The 27,476-nt window shown below is 40.1% G+C and overlaps 1 protein-coding gene across 1 annotated transcript; it reads left to right on the forward strand.

Moving 5' to 3' along the window:
* On the forward strand, nucleotides 1-26,750 carry PCSK9 (proprotein convertase subtilisin/kexin type 9). Its single transcript, XM_026665933.2, has 12 exons — nucleotides 1-551; nucleotides 6,327-6,518; nucleotides 11,261-11,384; nucleotides 11,491-11,624; nucleotides 12,623-12,764; nucleotides 14,897-15,093; nucleotides 16,882-17,065; nucleotides 18,204-18,374; nucleotides 22,112-22,260; nucleotides 22,411-22,591; nucleotides 23,193-23,374; nucleotides 24,170-26,750. Exons 1-12 carry the CDS (start codon nucleotides 345-347, stop codon nucleotides 24,368-24,370), a joined length of 2,064 nt encoding a protein of 687 aa, XP_026521718.2. The 5' UTR covers nucleotides 1-344; the 3' UTR covers nucleotides 24,371-26,750.
* Nucleotides 26,751-27,476: the final 726 nt, after the last annotated feature.

Here is a 27,476-nt window from a genome sequence, read left to right on the forward strand (position 1 = left end):
ACACGAACATCTGGGCCGGGTGAGGGAGGGGGAGGGAAAGCGAAAGAAAGCCGAGTTGCTGCTCGTGTGACTGTGCGCACTCGCTGGGATGGTCAGTTAGCGTTTGCTACTTCCGAGCGACCCACGTCGCGAAGGGCAGTTTATGAACTCAAATCGGTAGCGCAGTCCCAGGTCCCCCAAAACAGGCTCGCCTCGAAGCCGAGGCGGTCCTGGTTCTGTTGGGCGCCCTTTTTCCCGGCTACGCTCGGTGAGGGATTATTTCTCCCTCTCGGCTTGGCTCTCTAGGCCGGCGTTGCGGTTTTCCCGCGCTCCCTAAAGGCTTGCTTTGCAAAAAGCGCGGCGCGATGGGCAGCCGCGGCTTTTGGCGCGCTTCGCGGTTGCTGCTGCTCGTCGGCGCGCTCGCTTGGTCAGCTCCGCCGGCCGCCGCTGCTTACTACGAGGCGGACGAAAGCGAAGACCTGATGCTCTCCTTCGCTTTCGAGGAGGAGGAGAACTTGGCCGAATTCGCCAGGCACCGAAGCTCCCCCGCAGCTTTCTACCGGAGCAATAAGGTGAGGCGGGGGGAGGGGGGGAGAGAGCGAAAAGGTGGCGGCGAAAGGAAGGGGGACTTTGAGGCGCGTGGAGCTCCCCACCTCGGGGTTGGGGCTCTTCCTCCTTTGCCCCTCGCGGGGCTCCAGAGCCGAGTGGGAGGATGCACGTTCCCGGTGCCCGGGTAAACTCCTGGTGGCGGTTTGGAAAGAAGCGGCGCTGCTACCGGTTGCGATCGCATCGCTCGAGCAAGGCAGCTTAAACTCAGCGTTTGCTGGGCGGACGCGAGGAGTCTCGGCGGGCGGCTTTGGACCGTGTTGTTATCCGCGGTTTATAACCGTCGGGTAGCCGCGTCCAAACATGGATGCCACAATAGAGGACGCTGCTTAATGAGGAAATGCATCTGCGGGGGGGCGCAACGATCTGATGATCTCAAGCTGCCCCGTTATGACCGCTTCCCTCGGAAAACGCCCAGGGTCTTCTTCTAGGGAGGCAGGCTGTAGGGGAAGATCGAGGGATTGCCCTCCTTAAATGTCATAAAGAAGAAAAAAAGGGAAGGGAGAAGACAGATGTGGGGCAGTGGTTAATATTGCAACCCTTCTGAAATCTCCTGATTCCGCTGACTTGGGATTTCTTTAGGTTCAGCTGGGTCAATTCCAGAAGAGAAATTTTGGAAGCTGTTTCTTTGCCTTGAAACTCCTCACTATAAATGCCACCCCATCGCGTCTCTGGGCAATCTTTCACTGCAGTCTGCTTAGCTTGCTCCAGAACAAGGATCTGGTATTTTAAACAGCCTCCCAGGAAAGATCACTAGGACAGTACTAGCAACAGTACCATGGCAGGTGTCCTCTGTCTGTTTTTACATTGGTTTGAACCTTGGGTTTCCTCAGGTGGACTAGGTATTCTCCCTTGCCTGGGGCATTCTGTGGCCATATTCGGACCCCTGATGGAAAGCACGATGAGAATTGAAGTGATGGGTGGATGGATCAGAAATTACACACTCTCCCCATTGCGATTTTAGTAATCACTTATAATGGGAGTAGGAATTACCTTGAAGAACAGGAGGAAGAGAAGGACAATCCAGGTTATGTTCAGATAAAAGAATCTGAGTCCAGAGCAGAAATGTAACCTGAGGAAGCATCTCAGGCATGACCATGAAGATAAAGGAAGAGGAAGAGAAGCACATTCAAACTTTACCAGAATCGGTTACTATAACCTTGTAATAAAGTAGTATTACCATTCATAAATATGTCGTCCTTGTCTGATCTGCCTTGAAAGGCTTGCACCATAGGAAAATGATAGGCAGGACTTGATTTAGAGATGGTGAAGCCCCTACGTTATGGGAAATGTAGAAGTAACAGAGAATAAGGCTGTGTAATAAGGCAGAAATGCTATGAAGATGCACAACAAACCGATGATGGAATGAAGAAAGGCTCTTTCTGAATACATACAGAAACAAAGACAATCTTAAACAATTAATCCACGTGGATCATGTATGCCATTTAGGAAGCTTAACTTGGACATAAAATTGTAATAAATTAAATTTTTAAAAAATCTGAGATTTTTTGAGGTTCCTTCAGACTTCCCGTTCCCAAGTGAAGCTCATGCCTAAATCTAGCAATGCTAGGAGAGCGTAATACAAGATCATTTTATTTTCTCTATAAAAAATTGTTTGGATATGTTGTGACTATAACTAGCGACTCATCAGTGATTTACAGCATCTTCTTAACCCCATTCAGCTCTATTTTGATATAGAAAAGGTTGGATGACCATACTAATAAGTTGCTGGTGAACAAATAATATAAACTATGTTGCCATTATGCTTTATGAAACAATAAAGCTTCCTTGGAGGATTTTTAGAAAAAAAGAACAGCAGTACTGTAATGTGATGTTCTGTGCAGCAAGAAAAACTTTCATTTTAGAAAATTGGCCAAACATCAGTCATTTTGACTGTGTGTGACCCTAAGGCAGCTCTCCCCAGTTGGTGTGATGCGGTAACACTCCCATAACCTTTCCTTGCCGAGAATTTATTTTATTTTATTTGGTTTGTCAATTGCTTACAAGATAATAGGTATAAGTAAAAACATAGTTATGAATACATGGATACATATAAGAAAAATAAAAAATATATAAAAGAAACAATAGGACAGGGACAGTAGGCACGTTGGTGTGCTTATGCACGCCCGCTACAGACCTCTTAGGAAAGAGGTGAGGTCAATAGTAGAAAGTCTAAGGTTAAAGTTTTTGGGGTTTGTGGAAGAAACCACAGAGTCAGGTAGAGCATTCCAGACATTGACCACTCTGTTGCTGAAGTCGTATTTCCTGTAATCAAGTCTGGTGTGATTAACATTGAGTTTTTATCTGTTTGCTTTTGTATTATGATTGAAGCTGAAGTATTAATTGACAGGTAGGACATTGCAATGTATGATTTTATATACTAAGATCAGACTGAAGGCGGCGTAGTTCTAGGTTTTCTAGGTCTACAATTTCAAGTCTGGTGGCATAAGGTATTCTGCAACGAGTAGAGGAGTGAAGAGCTCTTCTTGTGAAATATATCTGAACTTTCTCAACTGTGTTAATATCAGATACATAATGTGGGTTCCAGACTGATGAGCTGTATTCAAGTATTGGTCTAGCAAATGTTTTGTATGCTCTAGTTAGTAGTGTAATATTACCAGAGAAAAAGCTACATAAGATTAGGTTAACAACTCTTAATGCCTTTTTGGCTATGTAGTTACAGTGGGCTCTAGCACTTAGATCATTAGAGATGAGTACTCCAAGATCCTTGACAGAGTTTGGATCATCAACAAGGTCTTGACTATGCAGCCTGAATTTTATTTTCTGATTTTTTTTTTGCCAATATGTAAGACAGAGCATTTATTTGTTGAGATTTGAAGTTGCCATTTGTTTGACCATTCTGATATATAGTCGAGGTCTTTTTGAAGGGTAGCAGTATTGTCTGTGGTGTGGAATAGCTTTACATCATCAGTGAAGAGAACACAGTTGCTCTTAATATGATCACAGAGGTCATTTATGTAGAGTATGAAGAGAGTTGGTCCTAGAATGCTGTCTTGGGGGACACCACTGTTGACAGGTACAGAATTTGATAGGACGCTCCCAATTTTGACCATTTGTTGTCTGTTTGACAGGAATGCTTCTATCCAGTTATGCAGGTGTCCAGAGATACCATAAGATTTTAGTTTTAGGAGTAGTTTGTCGTGTACCACTGAATCAAAGGCTTTACAGAAGTCTATGTAGATTGCGTCTATTGCTTTGCCCTGATCGAGTTGTGTAGTCCATATGTTTTTGCACTGTAAGAGTTGCAGATTGCAGGATAGTTTTTTTCTGAAACCAAATTGTTTATTAGAGAGTAGGTTGTTTGTCTCTAAGTGGAGGATAATGGATTGGTTCATTATTGATTCCATGACTTTACAGGTGATGCAGCATAAAGAGATTGGTCTTTGTGGGCAAGAGTTGGGAGTGAGTAACTATCACTTCCTAGTTGTTTTCCAACAAGTGTGTGACTAGCACCCTGCTTAAAGAACCCAAAACAACTGAAAAAATCCCTGCGTTATGTTAAGAATTCTTGGGCAATCCTTAATTAAAAAGGATCTCAGGCATATGAGTTAAGCTGTTTGATCCAGGAGGTACAGTCATTTGAGCAGAAGAACAAGTATCAACAATATAGCATTATGTTCATTTGATTTGTCTTAAGGCACTTCTGAACCTTTCTTGTTTGGTTGGAATGTATTTATTCTGAGTATTTGATTCCTATGCACTGGTTGCACCAGCCAGCCAGAGAAAGACTGTAAAATAATGACATGGGATGGAGACTAAGTTGCTTAATTGCTTCAAAACATACCAAAGGAATTTTAGCTGATGCTTTACAGGATCCTAGAGTTCTAGTTCAGGATTGGATCAAGGATATTAACTGAAGAGGGCAGGCAAGCAAGTAACAATGGGGTTTCTAGATTCACAGGTATTTTATTTCTTTGAGATGGAGGACATTTTCTCTTTTACACCAAACAATGGCACAAATGCATCTGACAATGACTTTTTTTTGTCTTCACCTTGCCTCTGACCCATGAGGCTTAAGCTGCCCTGTGTGATATCATGTTAAAGTATTTCCCACTTATTCCAACATTAAAGGAACCATAAATTGTGCAAAATCTGCCAGGTTAATCAAACATTTCAAAGGAAAATTGGGATTGTAGGGCTGTTCTTGTTTTGGCTGTAAGAGAGTCATATTTTTAGGTGGGCTCCCTCTCTGTATCTGCCAGGTCTCTTGAGCTGAGTCCTACCTATGAGACCTGAATAAGTTTGAACAGCATTTAATCAACCATGCTGGGGATGAGTTGTGAGGTGAGGTGGAAAAGAGAGCTGTCTCTTTGATACTCCCTGGCACAGTTGCTATTTGTTGTTGCTTGAACTGCTTTTAAGCATGACTTTAGAACTCTTCTAGAATAGCATGAAACTCCTGTTCTGCTCCTTTTGAATAGAGATTTAGGAATCTTTTGCGAGAGGACTAAGCTGGATCTAAAACCTTCCCAATTATCAGCTGATGGGCAAATCCACTTGTACAAAAACAGAATGAGTTTTGATTGATGGCTACAATCTTGTCAAGCCAGTTTAGTCAAGGATAAAAACCCATCTCCATCACCCCAGCCTTATCCAAGACTTGTCCCTTCAGTTGACATGGGTGGAGTATTTGAAAATTGCCAAATTCTTCTCCCATCAGCAGTGCCAAAGCAGCATTGTTTGATTTTCCTCCCTTGAGTTTCTTCAAGGTTTGCAAATAACCCTATTTTCATAAACAAAACTAATTGAAGGATTATATAATTAAACAGAAGGAAAGTTAAGCCAGGATAGCAGTTGATGAATGTGTTATTTGAAGAAAATGATGCATTTCTCAAAACAAATTAGCAGAGAAGTGAATATACAATATCCAGGGCATAATTAGGAATAGTGTGGGATTGGAATACTATCTTGATTCAGCTACAGTTTTATGGATACGAATAATTTCATATCCATTTTATGGATATGAAACCAAATCCCTGGTTTCTTCTTTACCAAAAATGAGTATGGAGTGTCATAGTGTTGATGAGTAAGATTACATTGCATAGAAATTCTTGAAAAGAAACAGTTTCTCTAAAACAGTGGCCCCCCAACCTCTTGGGCACCAGGGACCGGTTTCATGGAGAGAGGTTTTTCTGTGGACCTTGTGTGTGTGTGTGTGTGTGTGTGTGTGTGTAGTTTCATGTGCTGCCTTTACCCCATGGATGGGGCTTCACTTGTTTGTGTGGCCTGGTTTTTGGCATGCCATGCACTAGTGCCGGTCCACAGATTGGGGGTTAGGGACCCCAGCTCTAGAATGACTTTTCTGGCTGTTTCATTCATTCAGGAGTGGAAGTGACCCAGACCATGTAATTTAGCATCAGTAATTTTGTTCACAAACAAAGGGAGTAAAATGTCATTTTTCTTTATAAATTTCTAGTTATAACTAGTACAACTGAAGTGTACTTCAACTTCCATAATCCTTCCCCTAAAACAGGGGTTCCCAAATTTGGCAACTTTAAGACTAGTGGTCTTCAACTCCCAGAATTCTCCAGCCAGCTAAGTTGCCAAGTGTCGAGACCTCTGCCCTAAAACGACCAACCAAGGGATTATGGGACTTGAAATTCAACCTATTTGGAAGAGCATATTTAAATCAATGCACCCCACTTAATTACTGCATTTTACCAACAGAGATTTTTGTGTCTTCCAAGCTTGATTGCCCTCTTCTTTTTGTCTAAACCCAGGAGTCATGGCGCTTATCTGGACATTATATTGTGGTGCTCAAGGAGGAAACCCTTAAATCCCAAGCCCTACAAACTGCCAAGCGTTTGCAAGCCAGAGCAGCCAAGCATGGCTACATGACCAAAATTCTGCATATCTTTGATGAACTAATCCAAGGCTTTGTTGTCAAGATGAGCAGCGATGTGCTGCATATGGTAAGTTCAGTTCTAACTTGATTGTCCACTTGCTAATTTGCCAGTTAAACATGGGAGTTTGCACATAAAAAATGGGCGGTATACATATATGTAATCGTCGCTTAATGTCTGGTTGCTTAGTAATCATTTGAAGTTATGACAGACCCCCAAAAAGTTATTTATGACCCAGATTTGAAGTTCCAAAGGAAACCCACTCCCTGCAGTCATGTGATTATATTTTGTGTGCTAAGCAACCCAAAACAACATTTATGGCTGTTTGCAATGTGATTTATGATTTTGTTTGCTGGAAACTGATATTGTGCTGCCCCATTCCCTACACATAAGAGTATGGCAAGAGTTCTATAGGTGGTTATTCAAAGCCCTGAAACAGGTTCTTGAAAAGCACACATGTTGCGCAGATCCGGATGCCAAGCTCAGTATAGCAAGAGTCACTGGGCAATGGAGTCCAATGGTCACATACACAAAGTCTAGGAAAGCAGGCCAGGAATCAAACAGGCCAGGAAACAAGGCACAAGCACACAAAGCATGTAACTGGGCATGTTGCTCCAGCAACACCCAAGTCCTCAGGGCGGGGTAAAGTAGGCAATGCCGGTGCAGCCCCTTCATGAGAGGTGAGGTTGCCTCCTCATGAGTAGTCAGGCTGACTGAGTTGTGTCTGTCTCCTCTCTGCTCTATGTGTCCTTGGATCAGGAGGAAGTGTGGATTGCACCTCCTCCTCATTGCTAAGGGGTGGCAGCTGCTTCCGGTCCTTGCATGGAGCCTCCTGGCCAACTTGCTGCAGCTCGCCTCCCTCAGCCTTAGCCTCAGCCTGTCCCTGGTCCAATGGACCCAGCTGAGGCTGCTCAGTCAGGCTAGCATTCTCTGAGCCCCAATCCTGACCAAGTCTTGGCTCTACAATTTTCCTGTGTGTGATTCTGGCAAAAATCTTCCATTGCGGACAATAGATTTGCTTAGCAACAGTGGTGCTCATTTTTGGGACTGCCATTAAAAAATGTCATGAATGTCAGGTTTCGGAATAATGCCAGGTTTCCAAGTGGTAAAACCCATCCAAAAAGAAATAAGCAAAGTCCATCTTCCAGAACAAATTTCTTTTATTCAGGTAAAGCATCAAACTGGCAAAGTCTGTTGTAATTCCGGATCTGACACAAATCAGAATTACACCACATAATATTGTAAATTAGAAACAACCCACAAAAGTCACATTCCCCAATAGAATTAAATCAACGTTGCTCGGTGTCTTCAATCTCTACCTCCAGGTCTCAGCAGGGACAGTTTCTGTTCCCACGGGAAGGAAAGTCACCTAGCCAAAACAATCCTCACTATCTAACCACTCCTCCCACCTTAAGAATGCGGCGAGCCCAAAATCCTACCCCTTTATACCAACAAAGAGAAAGAAGGAAAAAGAAAATGTGATGAGAATATAGAGCTAAATAAAATGGCTACATTTGTGCCAATTTCGGGCTCCACAATAAAATCAGGTCAGCCATGTGTTGATCTACTTAATAAGTGGCATGATTTATGACTAACTCCAGGCTGAATTACAGGCATGAGTTGAGGACTACCTATATACAGTGGGCAGGAGTTTGATCAAGCTATTATGGCGGCCATCTTGACTTTTGTGACCATACCCTGCAGATGCTCCTGATATCAAACTATGTCTTCCCAGTTATTAACACAACTGTCTGTATAGCAACTGAATCTATAAACAACAAACCTGGCAATATTGTGATTTAACCCATTTATTGGGAATGTTTGCTATAAATTAAAATATATTACCTGTTATTTACGTAATAATTTTATTCTACATGGGAGGAATATCTTTCTGTTAGTTGCTTTGTTTCACCAGATTCCAAATCAGAATTCGTTCATCATTTGGGACGATCTAGTGCAAGTCTTCATTGCAAATAATTAATTTTACTATATTTACAGAAGATGTCTGTCTTTGTCTGTGTCTATCTATCTGTATGTGTATTTGTGTGTGCTTGCTGGCTTGAGATAATGTTGAATACATGTGGAAAGCATTCCACTTAGGAAGCATGTCATAAATAGAGGCTTTATTTATATTTAATCCATCCTCATCAATGAAAAAATTACCTGTGCTAATCTTAACTAAAGATTCTCTTGAAGTGACTTCTAGAGATTATAGAGACAGGCCCACATCATTTTTTTGGTGAATTATCAATTATCAATTATCTTCTTCCCAGTCATGGTATTTCTTAGTAGTCTTCCATTCAGGTACTCACCACAGGTTAGTAAAGGTTGGCTAGGTGTACTTGCCATGGGAGATAACCTTATCTGAATTTTTTTTATTTTCAGAAGTGACAAAGCTCAGTATTTTATTCAGCAAAAAAAAAACAACATAGTACAGTTACTGAATATAGCATTCCAGCTGATTTAAAATCTTACTTGGAAGTGAGTTGTATTTTGGCAAATTGCTTAAGCTATGATAATGCAGTAATGCATAGTTACTTCGCCTTAAGAACCAGAGCACACTCTGAGTTGGGATTGTTGACATATTAATTTTAGAATTCTCAAAGACTGCCATGAGATTATTCTTATCTACGATCACACACAGGGCATGTAAACACATACTTTACACAGATAGTTCACTGAGAAATTTAGCTACAAATTTGCACCTCACCATTTTGAATGGAATTGTGTCCAATCTTTGTTTCTTTATATTAGTAATTGGTTTTTGATTATTTGCATTTCTCAAAAGGGTTTTTTTCTATAGAAAAACATTGTAAAGTAGATATTTTTCAGGTTGTAAACCTATATGCTTTGGTAAATTGTTTTGTATAATGATAATGCTTCTTATTTTCTGAATATTCACAGACCCATTATGGATAAAGGACAGATGTCAATAGTTACCATATCTTTATGGCTTGAACCCATGTTTGCAAAAACGGCAGTATATGATTAAAGTATGCTTTTATGTAAAGGTTAGGGACAGGTAATTTGCATAGTGGACCTGTGTTTGGTTGTGGCAAATCTTGCTGGATTACGCTATCATGAGGCTGTATCCAGATTTTTTGAGAGGGATTGTTTTTAGGAGTGACTTGCTTGCCTAGTGATAGACATAGTGCCACTCAAACCACATAATTCCTGCCAGCATCCATGTCCTGTGTAGCTATCTCGCAATCTCGGTTGTGAATCTTTCCTGTTCCCATTTATTCCCACAGAAATGGATAGGGGAGGCATTTTGCAAGACCTTTGCTCTTTGGTTTGCAGCTTGAAAATCAGGGAGCTTTTTAAGCAATTGCTGATTCCGTGCAAACATTTCAAAAGTTTCAGATAATGATGCAAGACCCAGGAAGCAGGGTGAGGAGGGGTGTTTGGTTAATGCTTCCCGGATGCCAAATGGGTGCCAGGTTGCTTCATACACAAATGTGATCAGAAGACTTGTGCAACAGCACAGTGGCCTGAAGTAGATGCTCTCATGTACCACATTTGAGGATGGCCTTCCCTAACCTGATCTGGCTGACTGGGAATTTTGAGAATGAAAATCCAGCCCACTCAGAGGAACCTTCTTGGGGAAAACTTTTTAAGTGAAATAAATGATTCATTGGGGAAGGCAAACTTTACTGAGATTTTCTATTTACTACAAAGCAACTTTCTCCATGTTGAGACAATGGTGTAGAGCCAAACTTTAACCTTCTGGATTACAACTCCCATCACCTGAAGCAGACATTTTCTCATTTCATTAGATTTTTAAGACCTTCAATGCATTTAATTCTATGCGGAAAAGATAGGAAAGGGGAAAAGGGATGTTGACAGTTAGATTATGCAGAAAGGGAAAGCAAAAGACCACTGGAGGTGTGTGGCCAATAATTTTAAACCAATCTATAAAATACTAATTAAGTGACCCTCAGTGACTGTTGTGGATCCTTTTGGGGAGATTATCCGTAAAACCAAATGTGAACCTAGACAATTCCCATCAAAAACAATTTGACTACAATAATGTACCTCATAATGAAGATTTTTCTGTAATGCAAAGAATTTGGTGTTGTTTGTTTGTTTTATTTCGAGGAATTACTGGGAATATTTTACTTTTGCTCTATCTAACTATCCATTGAACTCAATTTAGCATTCTAACCTCAATCCTTACATTGTTTGCTTCTGCATTCTAAAGACAGAATATTGACAATACAATGCACTATGCTTGTGGCAGATATCTGTCTGCATATGTCCTCTCTCTCTCTCCCTCCCTCCCTCTCTTTCTCTCTCTGTATGTATGTAAATAAGGTATATGGCCCTCCAGAGGGGTGGGAAGGCATATGACCCACATTGTGAACCTCCAGTATAGAGTATACAACACAAAGCATATTGATAGCTATATATTAAATAGATTGGATCAGGGCTGGGCAACTATAGCCCCTGTATGACCTGTGTATTTCACCTCCCAGAATTCCTGAGCCAGCGTGGATTGGGTGAATGAGGGCTCAATTCTCAGATTCGTCCTTTAAATTCTTGTGTGGTTCTTGTAATGCCAAACAAGCTTTACATGCTGGGTTGAAACATATACTGCAAAATATATAGCAGAAGTACCTGCCATTTACTGGTACTGTATTTGTGATTGCTCTCCATAGAGTAAACCTATCTGGGACAAGTTGCTTTATAGTGTGATAAAACAGATGCATGCATAAGATGCTTTTTTGCACAATTTATGTAATTTTTTGCAAAAAGAATTTGGGGGCCCTGTTGCCTGTGCTACAATACTTTCCTCTGGTTCTTTTGTGCAGGCTTTGAAACTCCCACATGTGGATTACATAGAAGAAGACTCTTACGTGTTTGCTCAAAGCATTCCTTGGAATCTTGGCCGGATTGTCCCAGAACAGGACATGCTGAATGAGTATAATCCCCCCAGTAAGCTATTCCTTTATCTTTTGCACATTTTTTCAGAAGCAGGTAGGGGGACCCTCTGTCAAAAGCAATGGACACATCCTTCTGGTATTATTGATTCTCTCTATAGATGCTGGTGAACTGGTTGAGGTTTATCTGCTGGATACTGGTGTCCAGAGCACCCATCGGGAAATAGAAGGCAAAATATTTGTGACTGAGTTTGAGAATGTCCCTGAAGAAGATGGCACTCGCTTTCACCGCCAGGTAGATACTTTTCTTTCTGGTGGCAAGAGATTCTGGAAATGGTAATTTCAGTACACCTGTGTCAGGCCCAAACCAAGAATAACACATGGCAATTCTTCACATCTGTAGACAAAACCTTGCCAAGACTCTACTTTCTATAGTATAGTCTGTGAACTATTGGGGAAGGGTTGTCTTCGCCCTCTTTCTCTCACACATAACATCTGGACCGAGTTACCTCTTCTCTGCAATGCCTCCCTCGCTTCTCTCCTCACTATATTCCATCACATTCTGGAACATCTGGTTCATAAGGTTTGACTAGGTTCTACTTTTATAGTTAGAGTTAAAACCCAATCAGCTGCAAGAAACATAATTTGTAACTCTTTGGAGCATTTCATGGAAAGGTGTTGGATCAAATATCTATGATGGTGCCTTCCTGGATCCAGTGCTTCTAATTACATCTATGATGAGTTTTATTCCTTCATTAGAATATGCTGGTAAAAGTGAATCATTTGGGAAATGGGTGATGGGTAGAGTTGACTATACAGGTAGTCTTCAAATTATAACTTTTCATTTAGTGACTGTTCAAAGTTACAACGGCACTGAAAAAAAGGACTTAGGACCATTTTTCACACTTAGGTTCATTGCATCGCAAAATGGGACAGAACTCACTTAACAAATGTTTCACTTAACAACAAAAATCTTGGGCTCCATTGGATTGCAAGTTGAGGGCAACCTGTAGCTGTCTCTTTTCCTCCCGAAGACTTCGAAATCTTCTGTTGCTTTGGCATCTCTCTCCACTGAGAATGCAGAAGTGCTTGCTCCTCTTGGAGACTGACACATTGGGCGAGAATACCCAATTGATGAGTCTTAAAATCCTTTTCATTACTACCTATAATTAAAGCTCTGGTTCGCGTTTGATTTTTCTAGTCGTGTGTTGCTTTGAGCGCTATTTGATGTATACATTATTATTATTGGGCTTGCAATAAGTACAAAACTTTTGTTGTTATGCTCCATGGAAGGCCAGTAAGTGTGACAGCCATGGGACCCACATGGCAGGTGTGGTGAACGGAAGGGATGCTGGAGTTGCCAAAGGGGCCAATGTCCGCAGTCTGCGGGTGCTCAACTGCCAAGGAAAAGGCACCGTAAGCGGCACACTGATTGGTGAGTAGAGGCAAGTGAGGGTTCAATCATTTTTATATGGATTTGCAATTTGTCATAGGTTGTTATGAGCATTCCTCTCAATTTTATTTGCTATGTATTTTTGGAAAGAATGTTACATAATATATTTCTATATATTATTCTTAATATCCATTTTGTCTGAATATTGGTTTAATATCAATGTTTTACACACACACATACACACACGTAAGAGAAGAAACAGACATCCTGCTATCTCTGGAACTAAAATTATATTTATTATACTTACTAAGCTTTCGTCAGACTCTGCTGAGGTCGTCAGAGTACTGAACTACCATTACAGAGATCTATGCCTTTATATATCATTAATCAATTTAGCCCTTGCACGCTTAATAGGCCCTTCCAACTGCCTGCCACCTGTAATTAACTCTGTTGTTTTTGCTTCAGTCATGTTGGTTTCCAGCTTGGATTGCTTATTTCTGAAAGATGTTAACCTGTCAGCTATTGCAATTTGTTGCTTTGCCCGTGACCTTGTGGTTGGCCCGGCTCGTTCTTCATTATTCTTCTCTATAGCTTGAAGCAGCTCTGCTGGGCTCCTCTGTATTTGATCAGGCCTGGCTGTGCCTTCATAGGATGAATCCACAAGCCCAGGGGTGGGCGTGTGCCATTGGTCTCTGCTCCTACTGCATACCTGGAACTTGTATTTTTAGAACATATATGTATATGTATTTGTGTATACACACACACACACCTTCACTCTACATCAGGCTTGTCCAACCGCGCCCCAGGGGCCGCATGCGGCCCAGGTCGCCTCGTAATGCGCCCAACGCCCACCCCAACCTTCATGAAAGATCCAGCGAGGACGAGGAGGAGAGGCAGGCGCGAGGCGGGCGAGGCGAGCAACAGAAAAGGCGGGCAGCCGCAGCCCAAAAGTCCCGCCCTGCCACCTCCTGCTGTTGCCGCCGCCACCACTGCTGCATTTGCAGGAGGAAAGGTAGGCGCGAGGCGGGCGAGGTGAGCAACAGAAAAGGCGGGCAGCCGCAGCCCAAAGTCCCGCCCGCCACCTCCTGCTGTTGCCGCCGCCACCGCTGCTGCTTCTGCCCCGCTGCTGCTTCTGCCCCTGCCACCGCTGCCGCCGCTGCATTTGCAGGAGGAGAGGTAGGTGTGAGGCGGGCGAGCTTTCTTCCCCCCTCCCCCCACCCCGCAAAATTTGGCCGGAAAATTAATAAAAAATAAATAATTTGCAGGAGGAGAGGTAGGCGCGAGGCGGGTGAGCTCCCCCGCAAAATTTGGCCGGAAAATTATAAAATAAAAATAAATAATTTTTAATAAATAATAAATAATAAATAATAATTTTATTTTATTTTATTATTAATTTAATTTAATTTAATTTAATTATTTAATTTAATTTAATTTAATTTAATTTAATTTAATTTAATTTATTATTTTATTTAATTATGTGCGGCCCAAACCAAATTTTCATCTTCTAATATGGCCCAGGGAAGGTGAAAGGTTGGACACCCCTGCTCTACATCAATGGCTTATAGCTCTGGCCTCTACATATTAGGGAAAAAAACAGGGATATCCAGAAGGGTCAGTGTTGCATTTCTTAAGGGGTCAAATTATAGGCCAATATATTATGTGAATAGGGATCATGTTCAGTTAGAAAGGGTTAATGGCTTTAATACCTTTGTTGAGTCAAGCAAGGTTTTAAAATAATTGTTGATTTTGAGTTTATCAAAATTCTTTGTTGGGCGTTGTGGTTAAAGATCAGAGAAGGAAAAAATGGGAAAATACTTTCGGCTGATTTTAGAATTATTAAATTCTGAATACATCTGAGTCCAAAATTTCAAAAATTAAATGTGCTTATTCTTTATCTTTTCATAAATGCATGCATATATCTGGTTAAGGTTTACGATGCAGAGTTCAATTTACTTTTACTAATTTAAAAGTGGAAAAATAAATTATTTTTCAGTTTTAGGTGACTTGTTTGAGGGCTTTCTGTTTTTCCCCTGCATCTCACTCCTAAAAAACACTTTTTTTTAAAAGAAGAGCCGGTACGTTCTTCCTGTTTGTGTCTTTAAATTTTGGAGATTGCATTGGGTAAAAGATACGCAGTGTCACTAATCCTTTGCCCTTTACCCTTTGCCGTATAGGGCTGGAATTCATTGCAAAGACCCTGGCTGTCCAGCCCTACAATCCCCTGGTTGTTTTGCTCCCCTTGGCTGGCACCTATAGTCGCATCCTGAATGCCGCTTGTCGTCAGATGGTGCAGAAGGGGGTAGTCATGATAGCTGCAGCAGGCAACTACAAAGATGATGCTTGTCTGTACTCCCCAGCATCAGAGCCAGAGGTAAGTAGACAACAAGGCCTTCCTTTCAGCCCAAAACCCATGGAAAAATGGTCCAGAAATGGTTTGTAATCCCTCTAACTCAGGGGTGGGCAATTAGGACAAGGTTACGACTGTGGACGTCAACTTTGAAGTCCACAGGCTATAAAGTTGCCATAGTTGCTCACCTCTGCTCTAATAAAACTCCAGTTCAGCTCAAGATTAGCCAGTTACCTCACTGCTTTACATGTTTTTCAGTTGCCACAATAATGTCCCTACTCATTTATAATATGGGAAGTTGAGGAAGATTGTGAAGCTTCATCCATGCCATCCTCTTAACTGTTTAGATGGTGTGAATCAGGTCTCCTGGATGCTTACGGAGGGCCAAGATGTCACCAAGATACTGGTCTCCCACATAGCCCATTCTCTAGGTATCTAAATACCCCGATGGAGTGATTCTGTTGTGGGTTTGGTGGTGATAAATGCGATTATATTACACAGACACAATAAAAAAACAGAGCTAGCCTATAGGACCTTACCCCTTTCCTAAGAGGTCTGTAGAGGGCATGCATAAGTGCACCAAAGTGCCTACCATCCCTGTCCTATTGTTTCTTTTTATTTTCTTATATGTATCCATCTATTCAAAACTATGTTTATACTTATACCTATTATCTTGTAAGCAATTGACAAATCAAATAAATAAAAATAAAAATAAATAAAAATATTTGGCCCCACAGTCTCTTGAACTTTCTTTTAATGTGGTATGATGGAGTTTTATTGACAATTCCTCCAATATGCCATAAAACATAGGCCGTTGTGTGATACAGATATTTGCATTGTGTGGAGTTGTCCAAGCTTAATATCAGGGCAATGAAGAACCAGTCTGATACTTGAAACCTCAATAGAATTAAAAACATCCATCTCTTCTCATAATAGCAGACAGTAAGATCAGGCTTAGATAGTATTCATGTGGGAATTTGACTTGTATGACTTTGTTTAGGGGGAGGGTTTTAATTTCATGATGTCAAGATACTTTTCCTGCTCAATATTTGACAACAGAATTTGAGTCAAGAGCTTTTTCCAAATACATGTGGAATTTCTGGAAAGTGGCTCCTGATAGTAGTGAGACAGATGGGACAGATAGACTTAATCTAAGTCCATTTATTTAGTTCTCTTTTTTATTTGATAGCCCTCTCAGGAGTCATCTAAAGAGGAAGGCTTACTGAAAAATTATCTAGGAGGTATTTTAGAAAAACCAGATTTTGATAGAAGAGAAAAACATGAAACAATAATTGCACCATATTTTTGGTATTTCCATGTGACGTTTTCCTGTGTCAAAACCTCTGATCAGCTCAGTCAAGAAAATCAATTACATTTGGAGGGAGGGTCTCTCTCAGTGGAAAAACATGGACTAAAGAATCATTTGCAAAGGATTTTAATTTTTTAATTTATTGCATTGAATAGATTTAAGCTAAATGGCCAGCAAATCTCCCTCTAAATATAGAGCAAGAATAATACTCTGTGTTGGAGCTAGAGGGAGAGGACAAGGAAGCAATCTTTGTGAACTCTCCTTCCTTCAACATTTCTTGAACAAAATGCTCTAAAAGCCTTTGAGAAGCTATGGAGCGGTATGAAGAATGACAAAAGGAGGAAGAACTGGTGAAGAACATCTCATCGCTTTCCCCAAAAGTATTTCTCTGCTGGATCCAGACACAGAACGGGAGAAACCTGTTTGTTCATTGATCCACCTCTGATTTTGAAATTCTGTTTCTCCTGCTTGCTCAGGACTGACAAGATGCTGTCTTACCATAGGTTATTACAGTGGGAGCAACCAATGCCCAAGACCAGCCTGTATCTATGGGGACTTTGGGAACCAACTTTGGACGTTGTGTAGATGTGTTTGCTCCTGGAGATGATATCATTAGTGCCTCTAGTGACTGCAGCACCTGCTTCACATCGCAGAGTGGGACATCCCAAGCAGCTGCCCATGTCGCAGGTAATATTGTAGGACAGAAATATGAAGAGTCTAGCAAGTTCTTGTTTATTATAATGAGGTTTTCTCAAGATGAACTATCAATAAGGCATGCCCTGTTAAGTGACTTTAAGCACGATGAGATTTTCAATAATGAAAGAAAGCCTTCCCCCCCCCATTTTTATTTCAAATACACTCTCAGATTTGCAAAATTCAAATATATAGAACAGTACATGAAGCAATGCATTGATATAAGTGGAAAAAATGGACAGAATTGTTTATTTGCATTTGGGGCCAGGGAAGGGAAAATTGAAGCATTAAGCCTATCAGATCTGAAAGACTAATTTTAGTATTTAAAACGAGCAAAGAATGACACAGTGGTTTGTATCAGCTTGGTTAGCTCCAGGGGCTACAAAAACGAAGCATTCGTAGTATTCATACCTTTGCAATACCCACTGTTGGTACAAATTAAACTGGTACAATTTGGACATTTTCATTGCATCTATATTTTATGGCACCAGTGGATTGCTTAAAGAAGTGTAGACCTTTGACTGCATTTCCCCTTGTTTTGTTGTAGACGAGGCAACTTAATAATATTGCATGTATTCCATTATTGAGATAAGTAAGTTTAGTCCTTTTTAGATTCCATTCATTTCCAGAACATCATTTTCATGTTTAAGCTCCTGATGAAGCTGACTTATGAGAAACTGAACTGGTATTTAGGATTTAGTGTATCTTTTAATTGAGTATGGAACAGGGACTTTTATGTTGCTGGATAGGCCTCTTTCTCTCTCTATATATATAAATTTAATACCATATTCACTTTTCCATTCACAATCAGAAACAGGAAAGAAAATTATTTGACTGAAAGTTTCCAGTGTTTTAAATCAAACGGGCCTGATAACATTTCCTGACAGAACAATTAATCCATGGAATGAATTGCCTCCAGAAGTTGTGGGTTTTTAATGGAATTTTTAAAGAAGAGATTGGACAAGAGTTGTCTGAAATTCTACATTGTTTCCTGCCTGAACAGGGGGTTGGACTAGAAAGCCTCCAAGGTCCCTTTCAACTTTGCTATTCTGTTCTGTTAAATATATAATCTAATCCACCTTCATGTGTGTGTTTTGGAGGGATAAATTACAGGGCTTGTTTGTTGTCCTAGGTATTGCAGCCATGATATTGAATGCCAACCCTGCCCTATCCATCTCCGAGCTGAGGCAGAAACTGATCCACTTTTCTGTCAAAAACCTTATGAACGAGGCTTGGTTTCCGGAAGATCAGAGGCTGTTAACACCAAACAGAGTGGCTGGGCTTCCCTCCAAAATTGTAGCAGGTGAGAGTCCTTTTCATGCCTTCTTCATTGGTCCAGGCCTGAACCATTTCAGATCCTATGTCTTCAAGCCAGTCGTGACTCCTGGCAGCTGCCTGGATATGTCTATTATTAGCAATATTTTTGGTAGTGGTTTGCATTGCTTCCTTGCAGGGGCTGAGGAAGAGCGATTGATCCAATATTACCTAGATGTCTCATGCCTAAACAGGACCAGAACTCACAGTTTCCTGGTTCTAGCTTGGTGATGTTACCAAACTAGCTAATTGAACTTCAACCAAATCGTAACTGAATGTGAACTTTAAAATCGGAGTAATTTTTTTACTGTCCTGATCAAGCAAACTCCACAAGAAGCTGAAGACTATACCATGACTTCGAATTGGCTAATAAAACTATTGCCCAATAAATTGCCCCACTGAATTTTTTTATAGTCAAATAAAGCTTATTTTTAGCTGCTTCTAGTGATGGCTCATTATTCTTATTCCACTAATCATGTATCATAGTTCCTTCTTCGTAATTTGAAGTCTGGATATGGTAAAGGTAATGGCTGTGTATGAGGAGCCCAACAGTATTATTGGTTGGGATCAGTCTGTTGTAAGTTATTCTAAGTTTAGATAATCCAAAATATTTCCGAGTCTTTATGATATTTCACCAGCTACTCCAATAAATGATACCATTGTTAACTTGTTCCTAATTTTTGCAATCTACATTGCAAATCTTAGCATTTTTTTATTTTATTTATTTATTAAATTTATATTGCCACCTATTCACCCATGGTGACAGGGTGGCTTACAGACTATAAAAGCACATTTAAAACAATAAAACTAATAAAAAGAATCAAATAAATTAATATAATAAAATAATAATAAAATCACCCCCTGCCCTGGTGACGGCAGATCACACAAGCCATTTAATGGGCTCCATTCCTCTCTGGGTTCCCCAGGCCCGCTGGCAGAACCAGGTCTTCAGCGACTTCTGAAAGAGTATTAGAGTGGGGACCATTCTAATCTCTGGGGGAATGATGTTCCAGAGAGAGGAAGCCACCACAGAGAAGGCCCTTCTTCTGGGTCCCACCAGGTGTATCTCCCTAGGGGGTGGGACCTGCAACATTCCCTGCCTCCCCGCTCTGATGGATCAGGTAGATGTGACCGACAAGAGAAGGTCCCTCAGATAACCTGGTCCCAAGCCATGAAGGGCTTTAAAGGTGACAACCAGCACCTTGAATTGCACCCGGAAGCAAATTTGGCAACCATTGCAGCTCCTGCAGGAGAGGTGAAACTTGTACACACCGGGGTCTGCACAAAACCATGTGGGCCGCTGCATTTTGCACCAACTGGAACTTCCAGATGCTCTTCCAAGGGCAGCCCCCTGTAGAACGCGTTGCAGTAATCAAGATGGGAAGTGACTAGGGCAGGAATGACTGTGAGTAGGGACTGTTGGTCTAAGAAAGGGCATAACTGGTGCACAACCCGCAGTTGCGCAAAGACCCTCCTGGCCATGACCGCCACCTGCTCTTTGAGCAGGAGTCGTGAGTCCAGGAGAACCCCCAGGTCACGCACAGGGTCTGTTTGGGTTAGTGCCACCCCATCCAAGACCAAAGGTGGCAACGAACCCCAAATCCAGAGCCACTCGGTCTTGCCAGGGTTTAGTTTCAACCCATTGCTCCCCATCCAGCCCCTAACAGCCTCCAGGCACTGAGGACACGGCATCACTTGTCTTCAAAGTTACAGCACCATGGAATGGCTACATCAATAAACCAAAAATGATTCTTTACAAAGATAGTAATGGAATGTGCGTTATGTTCAAAGAATTGATCAGTCTGAATTTCAAGTACCATAATTTTTTTGCCCTGCAACTTTCAGTGATGTTATCTGCAATTTTATGTTTCCAGCAATTTTTAATTAAAGGTAAATTTGTATTCTTGACCAAAATGCCAGTGATATCTTCTCAATTCAACTATGCCTTTTTTGTAATTAGCTTCGGCATCCAGTTATTATATGGTCAGTGGTTTCTTCCTTGGCACAACCAGCATTTACTATCTAAACTGTTTTTTTCTACTTTGGTTTTAATAACATTTGTACTTAATGCTTGTTCTTGAGCAATATAAAGCATTCTTTCTACAATACTTCTTTTTTAAAATACTTCATTCTTAAGCCATTGTCGTGTTTTACTGTTGTCTAATTTTCCTTCAATAACTTTCAAGGAAGATATTGCTTTGCTTTTCCAATTTTCTAACCTCATTTCAAGCTGTTGCCTTTTATAGTCACTGAGATTCCATTTCCCCAAATAGTCTTTCTTTCTGAGATTAATTCAATAAAGCTTTGTTATTGTCTTGATGTAATCGTTAAGCTTTATTTTACCTTTAATCGGTGCTAGCCCACCAGTCTTTCTTGGAGAAAAAAAAACAATCTGTCAATAACAATATGAGGATATAGGGCACTATTTATAGGCATCAATTTTCTGATTTGCTGGTCAAGATTAACTAAGTTTAATATTCCTGTAATAGATCTAATTATTGACATTGTTCGTGAATTGTCTGATTCCACCATTGAGGTGAGATTTTACAATTTTCTTTATTGAACTTAATAGTATTTTTCTCTTTGTTGTGCAAACTATCTGATGTTTCCAAAATTCTCAGATTTATAAGCTCACTTAGGTGCTAGACCCTTGATGCTTGTTTTACTTAAGAATTGAGAATCTTGTTAATTAATCAATTTACTTTCTTTACTGCAGTGATCATACATTGTATCAAATCATCAAATTGTGCTGCACTATATGTCAGTTTTGCACTGTTATTCTGTATTCTGTTATATGTGTTTGGCCCCACTTGCTCTCTTTAGAAAATCAATTGAGTGACATCTCTTTCACTAGTTTTTTAAACTATTAATCTTTTTGTATCTAATTTACTGTTAGTTAATATTTGTAACTTAAATTGATAACCAAAATGTAAGCACATGTGCTAGATAGGCAGAGGTCTAATCTAATCCCTCCAAATAGCCAATTTTGTTTTATTCATGAACTGCACTCAATTTTAATGTGATTTGTTTAATTCTGGCTTTAAGTATCATGTGAGCCCAACCTTTTCAATTTATAACGACCAATGTTTTCAACTTTTGCCATCAATCCCTCTTTGGAGATCTCCAGGGACGTGTCTGAGATATATTAATATCACTAGATGTTACCAAGTACACCAAACTATGAAATAGACACCAGGTAGTTCTAAGCTACTTTTATTCGAACATCTTTAGCAACAGAATCTTGCAAATCTGAATATGCCATCCTCCCTCCCTCTTTTATCTTCATGAGAATGGTGGTGGAGTGGGGAAATTCTCAGATGTTTTTTTTCAAATTATTTTTTTTATTTGGACTCAAGCTTCATTTATCTAATTGTTACCTTGGCTGTGGATGTTCTATCTGTTCTTCAAAGCCATTCTCTCTACCTACTCTAGAAGGTGACGTGAAAATTTGACTCTCCTTGGTGTTTGGAAAATATTGGGGGGCGGGATGGGCTTAGCACGCTAATTCCTGCCTTTATTTGGGTTAAAATAATGCAAGCACAATTTCAAGCTTCAGCATCTCTGGTTTATGACCAATTGTGGCTTATTCAGTTAACTATGTGTTTAGCGCAATGTGTTTTCCAAAGATAGGATCTTTCCAAGTAGTTGAACAACAGCCTGGAGATAATCCTAAACAAATGGGATTCTGGTGGTCCTTAGTGGTGACCATTAGTCACTCTCTTTCAGAGGAACAACTATACTGTCGCTCTGTGTGGTCTTCCTTGTCTGACTCAACCAGTGCAGCAACAGCTGTTGCCCGATGCAACAGCGATGAAGACATGTTCAGCTGCTCAAGTTTATCAAAGAATGGCAAGCGGCGAGGAGAGCACATTGAGGTAATGTTCAAAGGCAAGATGATGTGGTTTGCTGTTTAATTTTAATTAATTTTATACAAAGATCTACATCTCAGCTAGATACGAAAATCAGATTTGATGCCATTCTCAGTGTCTTGTTCTCATTTTTCTCACCCTCCACCCAAATACTAGGATATTGAAGGCAAGAAGGTGTGTGTAGCTCACAACAGATTTCGAGGCCAAGGTGTCTATGCCATAGCCAGATGTTGCATTTGGCCCAAGGCTGACTGCCAGGTTAATAGCCATTCACAGATCACAGAGGGCACAGCTATGAAAAGTGTTAGCTGCATCGAAGATAGCTATGTTTTGACAGGTATGCGATGACAGTTCTGATGAAAGTTAACATTTTTGATGTTGAGATACCATTATGTATAAGTTGTATTGTAACAAATGGGATCTGTGCTAAAATAGGTCTTCTATGCTTAAGATACATCATATAAGATCATGTGACTAATGGTATGTTACTGGGAGACCAGCTTTAGCACCACAACAGAAGGAAAAAGATGTAATTCCTGCTTCTCACCATCTTCTAGCATTTGCCACCTTAAGTGACCATCTAAAGTTCTTTAATGATACAACTGATCGTGGTTCCACTTTGTTCTGGGCTCCCCATTTGCCTTGTTCTATAATGCCTGGCATTTCCCATTTGGTCCACTGTGAATATTCTTTGAGCACTTTGCAAAAATTGAAAACCAAAGTTGATAGTTCTATTTTCCCTTTGCTAAGGATATTTTTTTTGCCTGTGAGAATACAAAGACTGAGGGACGTATCGCCATTTATTTTCTCCTCTTGTGCACAAACAAAACAAAACCAAAAACAAAACCCACCAAACAGTAGTTAGCTAACAATGATAGCCATGTATATACTTCAGGTGAATCTTTTACAAAATGCCCTGATATGATCTACACTGGCAGGCTGCAGCACCCATTCTCTGGCTGGAGATCTCAGTGGCGGCATCAAAACTGTACACCAGGCGGATAGTAGCCGGGCCCACTGTGTAGGCCAAGGAGAAGCAACGGTCCATGCTTCCTGCTGCCATGCACCCAGCCTTGAGTGCAGAGTTCAGGGACATCCTCCCCTGGAATACTCAACAAAGGTATGCGCGTATCATTCTTGATGGTATCTCTCGGTCTAACTATGGTAACTTGGTTCCTAAGACGGGCAAGCTCTAATGAATTGAAGATGAAAATGATTCTGTGCAATTCCTTGCATGGCCACAGAGTAGGCAGAAAAAGGCTGTTACAGATTGTCTGTTCACAGATCTGCTAAAAAAGGAGCTCAGAATAATAATTTTCAAAAGGGAAAAAAATCAGAGCAAGAAAAGTCAGTGACACAGAGGGTAGGGAACCTCCTTTTCATATATTTCTCATGATCTTTGATCACTGGACATGCTGGCTAGTGTTGCTAGAGTTGAATTCCAGTCAGATTGGGAGAACCTACACCATTTTGGAAACTTTTTTTTACTAGGCAACTTGTGTCCTGTTGGCTCCTAATTTCAGATATATTTCCTTGCCAGATTTCTCAATGCCTTCAACAATGCCATAACTTCTAATGTACTTGAAAAGTTCTTAAAAATCAGGGAGATATTCAAAGATGTATCTGTTTGAAAGTAGCCCATGTTGAACTGTATAGCACAAACATCAGTTGACCATAGGGAATATGTTGTACTATGTCATAAAATGTTTTATTATTTTTATATCATGTTTTATAAAGTTTACCAAATTTCAATTCCACTGGAGTCACAGGTCCTGGATTTTGGATACATTCTGTAAGTTAGCCCATCTGAGGTATTTTGAAAATGTTTTGCCCTGTGATTGCCCCGTTAAAGATTACAGACATGAGAATTTTAGCAGTATGTTGATTAAAAGAACCTCCAATTCCTTTTACTTAGGTGATGGAGACCTGTGATGATGGCTGGACTCTAACTGGATGTAATGCCCAGTCACATAGCTCCAACACTCTTGGGGCATATTCTATGGATAACACCTGTGTTGTAATCAACCATCCAGGAAGCAAAGGAGCAACCGCAGTTGCCATCTGCTGCAGAAAGAGGCTCTTAGAGGATGAGAGGCAAAGTTCCCGTAACAAGTGACAATTCTACCTTCCCACCCCCCTCCAACTATCCAAAGGAGCCACGAATTTTGACAATTGCCATATAGGGTCACACTGGCAAACACAGTAGTCCCTCGAGCAGGGCTCCAATACAGCTTGGGATTACTTGTGATAGCCTTAGCACAGCTATTTCAGATGCTGGAATTGTGCAAAACATTGTCCCTCTAGCAACATTCCCATCGTTGTTATCAAGAGATGGGTGTCTTTGATGTCTTGGTAATATCAGTTAAGCTGCATTTGTAAAATATATTTTATCTGTTAACTGCATATGTGATTTTTCAACAACTTTTTAGTTGCAATCAGTGACTTTCAGGCTTTTTAGAGTATCTATTTTGTTAACCATCCATTAGTTCAATGCATTGTGCTTATCGCTGTGTAGGCGGCTAGGGAGCAGAGGGAGGAGCAGGCAGAAGGATGAAGAAGGTAACAGTTTCTGTGTAATTCTTTAGCTTGGTCTCAACTTTTCATTGGTTGAACTATAACCAGAAACTTCTATGTATATACGAGTGATGCTTAAAACTGTAAAAGGTGAAAGTACTAATACTATAAATTTACCCAGGATAGCAGATTAATTGCAGAACATACCAATTAACATTATTTCCTCCTTTTAAAAATATTTTTATACAGTAAGGTTTTTTTGCAGCAAACAGGGCTGTATTAACCCTTCCTTCTAAAGGCCCCATGCAATTAATAGTACTCCTTTGTAGTTAAACTGTTACATAATAATTTAACTGTTTTAATACTTTAAAAGGAAACAGCATACCTGGGAGATATTGTGGGTTCGGTTCCAGATCAGCAAATATTGCAATAAAGTGAGTCACACAATTTTTTGGGAAGGGGCGGGGGGGAGGTTTCTGATTGCATATGAAAGTTATGTTTGAGCTCTATGTGTAAAATATACCATGTCTAAAAACAATGTACATACCTTAATTAAGGTTCTTTATTACTAATGAGCAAATGCTGTTGGAAAAATGGTGCCAATAGATTTGTTTGATGCAGGGTTGCCATAAGCCTTCAATTTACTAAAAAAATGCAGTATACGTAAAATTAAATAAAGCAAAACACAATAAAATAAGGCTTGCCAGTATTCAAATACAATTTGATAAGAGTTGGGAAGTGTTTCTCTTGCTTCTGCTTACTTCTTGAGATTCAATGGCTGTTGTAGCTCTCAACCTGAAACAGTGCTGGTCATCTAGGATTTAGATCAGGGGTGTAAAGCTCGTGGCCCACGGCCTGGATGCATCATACTGGCCACGCCCTCCCCGTTTAGTGAAGGGGGAAAAAGTTGCAATATGTAATGTGATGTGTGGTTGCGAGTTTGACACCCCTGATCTAGATTGTACTGTACTGATCTAGATTGTACATTGCGGTTTTCTGTCCTCATTTTCCTGTGCCATTATACAAAACTGCTTAACAATGGGGTTGTAGCTGGTCTGAAACAGGATTTTATCCTATTGTATCCTTATACTTATTTTTGAGAAGCAGAAGTTTCTCCTCTTTTATTTCACACAGGAAACATTTACCTCAATTGTATTACTTAACACATTAAAATTATTGTAAATGAACTGAGTTAGCTTCTGTAGCCATAAATGGAGGAAGCTCTGCAAAAATGAGAGTAGTTTTCTCTAAGGAGACTGGACCAAGATAGAAAACTACTAGTCTCCTTGAAGCATAACTCTCAGCTTCATCCTCTTTATGATGAGGATTATTATTCTAAAAAATACTGGGAACTGTAGCTGAAAAAAAATTATTGGGCTCCAGGAAGACTACTGGATCGATGAAGAATAGTTTTATGCAAGCAAACTTGGAGCTTTTAAAAGCAGTGAAGACTTAGGACTCCTGCATGAGTGGCCTTAAGGCAACCATGAAACCAAGTAAATGCTGGGTAACTTACACCAAATAGTGTAGTTTCCTAACAAAGTATTTGGTAGCAACTATTTAAATTAGTTTTTCAAATTAAGCTATTACTATCATGTAAAACTCTTTCCCTCTTACCAAATGTTTAATTGCCTATATAATTGAGTCTTTAACCACATGTATGTTCAATTACTGGATAAAAATATTTTTAACTAAGGGACCATATACGTTTCCTTAAATGTAAGTTTAGTTCAGAGTAAATGTGTATTGGAGCCTGTTGCATTTCTGCTTTAGAAAGATCAAAAGGAACACCAAATCATGAATAGAGTAAACCGCCTGTGTTGTTTTGGAGTTAATACTCAAATGTATTATCTACTGTAATTGCTTGAAAAGATTTCTTTGTGCTGTGGATTTTACTTTTTTATCTGGGATCTATTTATTCTGTTTTATATAACATTTTATAAAGCAATTTCTTTTTGAAATAAAGTTTCTTACACTTTTAATGTGGCTCCATTTATGAAGCTGTACTTAAACCCCTCCTCTGCATTTTTCTACAATTATATTTAAGGAAACGGGAAAGGAAAAAAATCTAATTTTTATCATGTCTTGATTTTTTTCATTAGAGATTCAAACTTATACGCAATACTCATTATAAAATGTGTGGCAGAACAAAATATTTTAGGAGGTATATAAATTACCAGATTATATAGAAGATAGGTACGAAAAATATCCTTAAATACCCTCACACTTTTCAATATAAAATAGCATACTGATATTGTTCTGGTGGCGCAATGGTTAGAAGGCTAATGGTTAGAAGGCTAATTGCAGGCTAATTCTGCCAATAAGCAGGAGTTCAATTCTGATGGGCTCAAGGTTGATTCAGCCTTCCATCTTTTTTCCATCCTCACAGCTCAGAAGGTGCTGTAAAACACTGACGCCTATGTGGAATTTGCAGCAGATATTTTCTCTGTGCGCCCAGAGAGGGGGAAATCTGCTGCTACCTAGGATCAAAATCACAGCCTTCTGATTGTGAGGTGAGACCTCCACCTCGAGGCTACCACACTACTGTTTTTTAACTTAATAATCAGGCATCTTTTTTTTTTTTTTTTCTTTTTTTTGTGTGAGAGGGATTTTATTCCATTGACCAGGATTTTTTTCCCCCTCAGGGAAACTGCCTCTCCCTTCTATTTTTCACTGCCTTGAGAACTAATTAAACACAATTGTACACA

The sequence above is a fragment of the Notechis scutatus genome, chromosome 3 (genome assembly GCF_049901735.1).
Source record: "Notechis scutatus isolate UNSWTSFEM ecotype Mainland chromosome 3, rNotScu1.2, whole genome shotgun sequence".
NCBI classification, from domain to species: Eukaryota; Metazoa; Chordata; class Lepidosauria; order Squamata; family Elapidae; genus Notechis; species Notechis scutatus.